The sequence below is a fragment of the Mesitornis unicolor genome, unplaced genomic scaffold (genome assembly GCF_000695765.1).
Source record: "Mesitornis unicolor isolate BGI_N332 unplaced genomic scaffold, ASM69576v1 scaffold30888, whole genome shotgun sequence".
In the NCBI taxonomy this organism is placed as follows: Eukaryota; Metazoa; Chordata; class Aves; order Mesitornithiformes; family Mesitornithidae; genus Mesitornis; species Mesitornis unicolor.
In genome coordinates this window covers 1-5,776 of record NW_010200266.1, presented here as the reverse complement: position 1 = coordinate 5,776, position 5,776 = coordinate 1, and the positions used below count along the sequence as shown (strand labels likewise).

Sequence of the window (5,776 nt, the reverse complement as noted above, 5' to 3'; positions counted from 1 at the left end):
GAGGGGGAGCGGAGCCTGCTCCCTGAGGCCGTGTTGATCACTTTGTTAATCAGATTTCTTAATTAGAAGTAGGAACCTGGGAGACTCCTGAAGTGAGCGGCGTTCAGCCATGGCCCAGGACGTTCCACACCTCCTCTGCAGCTGTGGGAGACCGGCTGTATGTGTTTGGAGGGGGAAATAAAGGAGCGGAACCGGTGAAAGACCAGCGGCTCCATGTGTTTGATACAGGTACCTCTGGGCACCTGGGGGCGGTTGGACCCTGCTGCAGGTGCTTCCTTGGGAAGCCTCAGCAGGGCTCTGGGTTCATTGCTTTGTGCAATTTCCAGTGCATGTGCTCCCCTTTTCAGCCACCTTGACCTGGTCCCAGCCAGACACTGCTGGCGATGCCCCTGCTCCTCGGCACGGACACGCTGTAGTTGCAGTTGGGACCAAACTCTTCATCCACGGAGGTTTAGCTGGTGATATTTTTTACAATGATCTGTTCTGCATCGATATAAGTAAGTGTGGGTACAGGTCCAGCAGAGCAATAGCCGGTGTGCGGTGTGCTTTGATTTTGGGGAACCTTTTTTCTAAAAGATGAGTTGTTCTTAAGTGCTTAAAATATTGTCCTGTTTGTTTAACACAACAGAACCTGTGGGTTTTTTACAATGCATAACCACAGATGTGTTGTTTTTCTCCCACAGATGACATGAGGTGGGTTAAGATCCCAGCCACAGGTGATGTCCCGGGAGGACGGGCGTCCCATGCATCAGCTGTGTTTAAAGACCACCTGTACATTTTTGGTGGAATAGGCCCTGATGGGGCCCTTGACAGCACATACAGGTACCACACAGGTACGGAGATGGCTCTTGGCTGTGCCATAGCGTGGTAGAGTCATTGGGTTGGAAAAGACCTTTAAGATCACCGAGTCCAACTGTAACTTGCCCACCACTAAACCATGGTAAGGGTGGGTTAGTTACCCCTGGCCTCCTGGCCTGCTCCCTGGGGCAGTCAGTGCCATTGCACTGCAGCTCCACCAGTGCAATGCTGCATAATGTTCAAAACTGGCCTAATAATGTCACTGTCCCTGTGTGATTTTTGAGCCTGTGAAGCTACATTTGAAGATGTGACTGTGTCTCTTTGCACTGCAGAGAAGCAGCAGTGGACACTCCTCCAGTTTGATTCCCCTCTGCCTGCTGGGAGGCTGGACCATGCCATGTGCGTCATTCCCTGGCACAGTGGGCAGGAGGAGAGTACGCCAGCAGGAGATGGAGCTGGCCAGGACAAGGAGGGGTGCCCCAAGGACACGGTTGTGCACCTGCTGTTCATGTTTGGTGGGATGGACATGGAGGGGCAGATACACAGGGACTGTGCAGTCACCCTGATCAAGTAGCACGGCTGCAGCCCTGAGTAGCACCAGCCTTTTCTACACCACTTTTTTTAGTAATGAAATCAAGTTAATTCCTGTTTCCAATAAACAAGTTCTTACTCTCAATGGATGATGCTGTACTCACAACCCTGAGGTGTGCGGGTGCTTTCTGGGTGGGTGTTGTCCTGCTGGCAGCAGGTACTGTACAGGTTGCCTGGAGTTACTCGTGCTTGCCACCAGAAGGAAGCCACAGTGGTGACAACATAAACACTTCAGTCTGCAAAGCCACAGTGCTATCTTGGAAGTTTCAGAGGAGGGATCATTTCAGCTTCCACTATTTTGAAAATGAATGCACAAAACCCAGAAAGTTGTCCCCACCCAAGGAAATGTGAACACTCCAGAAACCAAGCATTCCTGAGCATAGACCCAGGCAGGCCAAGGCCCCTCAGGAGCCCTCCCCTGTGCTCACAGGGCCCGAGGTTGGTGTCAGACCACGACCAGCAGTGGTCCAGGCCGACCTTGGCCATTGGTCTCAGCATAACCCTCCTGCTGGTCAGCACCAGCTGTGGTACCTGGGAAGGGAAGACATGAGCTAGAGCAGAGTCCAGTGTAAATAACAAATTTATTATGGTGACTTCAGGTAGAAAAGTTCTACACCAAGTTCACATGATCGAGTTGTTAAATAGACCGCACTGCCAGGACTTCTTCCCATTTTGCATTTACACTGCCCCCACTACCCTCCCCCCAACATCAAGCAACTGCTAACGAAAAGCAGTATAGAGCCACTTTGGGCTAGCATTTCCAGCTCCACTCACAGGTGAAGATTCAGAGTTACATTCCAAATTAAGAGTTCAATATTTTAAACAAGTGTTCCTGAGTCCAATATATACACACAACGTTTGGAGACGCTGCTATCTACAACTCATCCTTCTCCGCTGCTTCCTCTTCACCAGGGGGAGGGCCTGCGCTGCCGTAGAGCTTGCTGACGATGGGCTGAACAACTTCCTCCAGCTCCTTCTTTTTAGCTTTGAAGTCTTCAATGTCTGCATCCTGATGGCTTTCCAGCCACTCGATCTTTTCCTCCACTGCTTTCTCAATGGTTTCTTTATCTTCAGAGGACAGCTTACCACCCAGCTTCTCCTTGTCCCCAATCTGGTTCTTCAGGGAATAGGCATAGCTTTCCAGCTCATTCCGGGCATCAATGCGTTCTTTAAGCTTCTTGTCTTCTTCTGCGAACTTCTCTGCGTCATTAACCATCCTCTCGATCTCCTCTGGTGTCAGGCGATTCTGATCATTTGTAATTGTGATCTTGTTCTTGTTCCCAGTGCCCTTGTCTTCAGCTGTGACACGGAGGATGCCGTTCACATCTATTTCAAAGGTCACTTCAATCTGGGGGACACCACGAGGGGCAGGAGGGATCCCAGTGAGATCAAAGGTTCCCAGAAGATGGTTGTCCTTGGTGAGGGGACGCTCACCTACAAGACAATTGGATATGGTTTTGATCTCTCCTAGCTGTGGCTTGTACTTTAAAATGTGTAGCTCCTCATTTCACAAAGGTGAGGTTTTAATTGCAACCCATCTGTCTAGATACCTCTGACACACTCCTCTTACTCTCAGGAGCATTTCAGAACACAGCCATGGAAAAAGGACACATTGGAAAAAATTCTATTAGCAGCTGTGACACAGGTCAAGAAGCCTGATCAGAGCAGGGTCAGAGCACTGGCGCTGTTACCAAGTCCTTCTCCAGAAGGAGATATCCAAAAGCATCTAGAAAACATCTACAGCATTTGCAGCAAGATAGCAGCAGCTATTCAAGCCCTACAGACAGATTCCAGCTGTCACAGGGGCCACCAGAGGTGACACTTACCTTCATAGACCTTGATTGTCACTGTTGGCTGATTGTCCGAAGCTGTGGAGAAGATCTGTGACTTCTTTGTGGGAACAACAGTGTTTCTTGGGATCAGCTTAGTCATTACCCCTCCAACCGTCTCAATGCCAAGGGTCAGAGGACAGACATCAAGCAGCACCAAGTCACCTGTAACAGATCACGGGTCAGACTGTGACATGGCTTCAACTGCAAACACAACATCCCACCACCACAAACAGCTCCTGAGGCCTCAGAGGCACAAAACTTCTTAAAGACTAGAAAAGAGAAGGGTTCTCCTGCATCTCCTACATCTCTCCAGTCAATGCTCTCTCCAAAGGACAGCAAAGGTGTCCTTACCTGTATCCTGGTCCCCAGAGAGAACGCCAGCCTGGACAGCTGCACCATAGGCTACAGCCTCATCTGGGTTAATGCCCCGAGAAGGCTCCTTCCCATTGAAGAACTCCTTAACTAGCTGCTGTATCTTGGGGATGCGAGTAGAGCCACCAACAAGAACAATCTCATCAATATCAGACTTCTTCAGGTCAGAATCTTCCAAAACTTTCTGAACAGGCTTCATAGTGGAACGGAACAGGTCCTAGAAAGACAGAAAAGCCAGGACTGTAAGACTATTCCCACATGCCTCCCTTGTGCATGTCTCCCCTACATGTCCCTGTAAAAAGGACAGCCACCACTGAGAGGGAACATCAGCTGGCACTGAGGAGGCCTCAGCTGTCACACAGCCCCAGCCACCCTGGCAAGGAGCAGCTGCCCACTTTTTAGTGCAAGCAGGAAGTTATTTATACTCCAAAGTACAGCATCACAGCCTGAAATGCTGCACATTCACAAGCCTCCGATCTAGGGCTGAGCAATTTAACTTTACCTTTCTAAACTTACCATGTTCAGCTCCTCAAACTTGGCTCGAGTAAGTGTCTCCGAGAAATCCTCTCCTTCAAAGAAGGATTCTATTTCAATTCGAGCCTGGTGCTGAGATGACAAGGCTCGCTTTGCTTTCTCCACTTCCCTTCTTAACTTCTGCACAGCTCTGTTATCCTTCCTGACGTCTTTTCCAGTTTTCTTCTTGTAGAGTTTGATGAAGTGCTCCATAACACGCTGGTCAAAGTCTTCTCCTCCCAGGTGAGTGTCACCATTGGTCGCCACAACTTCAAAGACTCCGTTGTCAATTGTGAGGAGGGAGACGTCGAAAGTTCCACCACCCAAGTCAAACACTAGGATGTTCTTCTCACCCTCTCTCTTGTCCAATCCGTAGGCAATGGCAGCAGCCGTTCTGTGCAGGGAAGAACCTGGTCAGAAAACTGGGACCAGCACCCCCCACCTCCCCTGTGGGCAGGACAAGCAAAGCTACTTACGGCTCATTGATAATTCTCATCACATTCAGCCCTGCAATAGTACCAGCATCTTTTGTAGCCTGACGCTGAGCATCATTGAAGTAGGCTGGCACAGTAACAACAGCATGGGTAACCTGAATAAGGAGTAAGACATACAGTTCTGTTACAGAAGTGAAAGAAAATCACATAGCCTGTAAATAACCATAGTAGTGCAGACAAGAAGGAACCCACTGTTTTTTAGAGGTGAAAACCCACCCTTCAGCTGGGCCAGTAAAGGGGCCAGTGTTGCTACGCCTCTGAAGGCAACAGGCCAGCAGCACTGAACAGAGTTTAGAACTGCAAGGTCAGCCCCCAGACTCAGCCCACCCACCATCAGCAGCTCTGTAGAGCTGCCACTTCAAGTCCTTATACTAATAAGCACTCAGAAACTTACCTTCTTCCCTAAGTAAGCCTCTGCAGTTTCCTTCATCTTTGTCAAGACCATAGCAGAAATTTCCTCAGGAGCAAACGTTTTTGTCTGTCCACCTCCAACATCAACTTGAATATGGGGCTTGGCTTTCTTTTCAACAACCTGAAAAGAACAATGTATACTCTCCTATTCTGGTAGTTCATAGAGTTATTCCCACTTATCCAAATATTTCTCTCTAGTGATTAAGTCTCTATAACCAGCATAATTTGAATCCTAGCTAACACACAGAATTGGGATCTATACACCATAGCCACATCAGTGGCCCCTGACCCTTCTCAGGGGGGTGAGGGAGCTGCAGGGCTGCTCAAAAGGGCACCGTGATTCAGTACCCTCCCCTTTCTCAGGCAAAGGGAGGGCAGACAGCACCTGCAGCCCACTCTCCTGTCCAGACACACAGGTCCCTCTCCCACCGTCTGCATTCAGGGCATACCTTGAACGGCAGGTATTTGATGTCCTGCTGCACAGAAGGGTCATTCCAGGTGCGGCCAATGAGCCGCTTGGCATCAAACACGGTGTTCTCGGGGTTGGATGTAAGCTGGTTCTTGGCAGCGTCCCCGATCAAGCGCTCCCCCTCGGGGGTGAACGCCACGTAGGACGGCGTGATGCGGTTCCCCTGGTCGTTGGCGATGATCTCCACGCGGCCATTCTTAAAAACGCCCACGCTGCAGAGTAACGGAACCATCAGGCGGCGCTGGGGCCTGCACTCCCTCCCCCCGTTTCCCCCCCCACCCAGGAACCCAGGACTC

At 50.1% G+C, this 5,776-nt stretch overlaps 2 protein-coding genes across 2 annotated transcripts; one reads left to right on the top strand and one right to left on the bottom strand.

The window, feature by feature from the left end:
* Positions 1-66: 66 nt before the first annotated feature.
* On the top strand, positions 67-1,372 carry RABEPK (Rab9 effector protein with kelch motifs; the record flags this gene model as incomplete). Its single annotated transcript, XM_010189694.1, has 4 exons — positions 67-228; positions 348-497; positions 684-833; positions 1,131-1,372. Coding segments are annotated over 4 exons (704 nt in total), but the record flags the coding sequence as incomplete, so codon positions are not given.
* A 579-nt stretch (positions 1,373-1,951) lies between these two features.
* Positions 1,952-5,692, bottom strand: HSPA5 (heat shock 70kDa protein 5 (glucose-regulated protein, 78kDa); the record flags this gene model as incomplete). The annotated part of the gene is made up of 7 exons (XM_010189693.1): positions 1,952-2,823; positions 3,216-3,383; positions 3,573-3,810; positions 4,110-4,500; positions 4,583-4,695; positions 4,995-5,132; positions 5,461-5,692. Coding segments are annotated over 7 exons (1,840 nt in total), but the record flags the coding sequence as incomplete, so codon positions are not given.
* Positions 5,693-5,776: the final 84 nt, after the last annotated feature.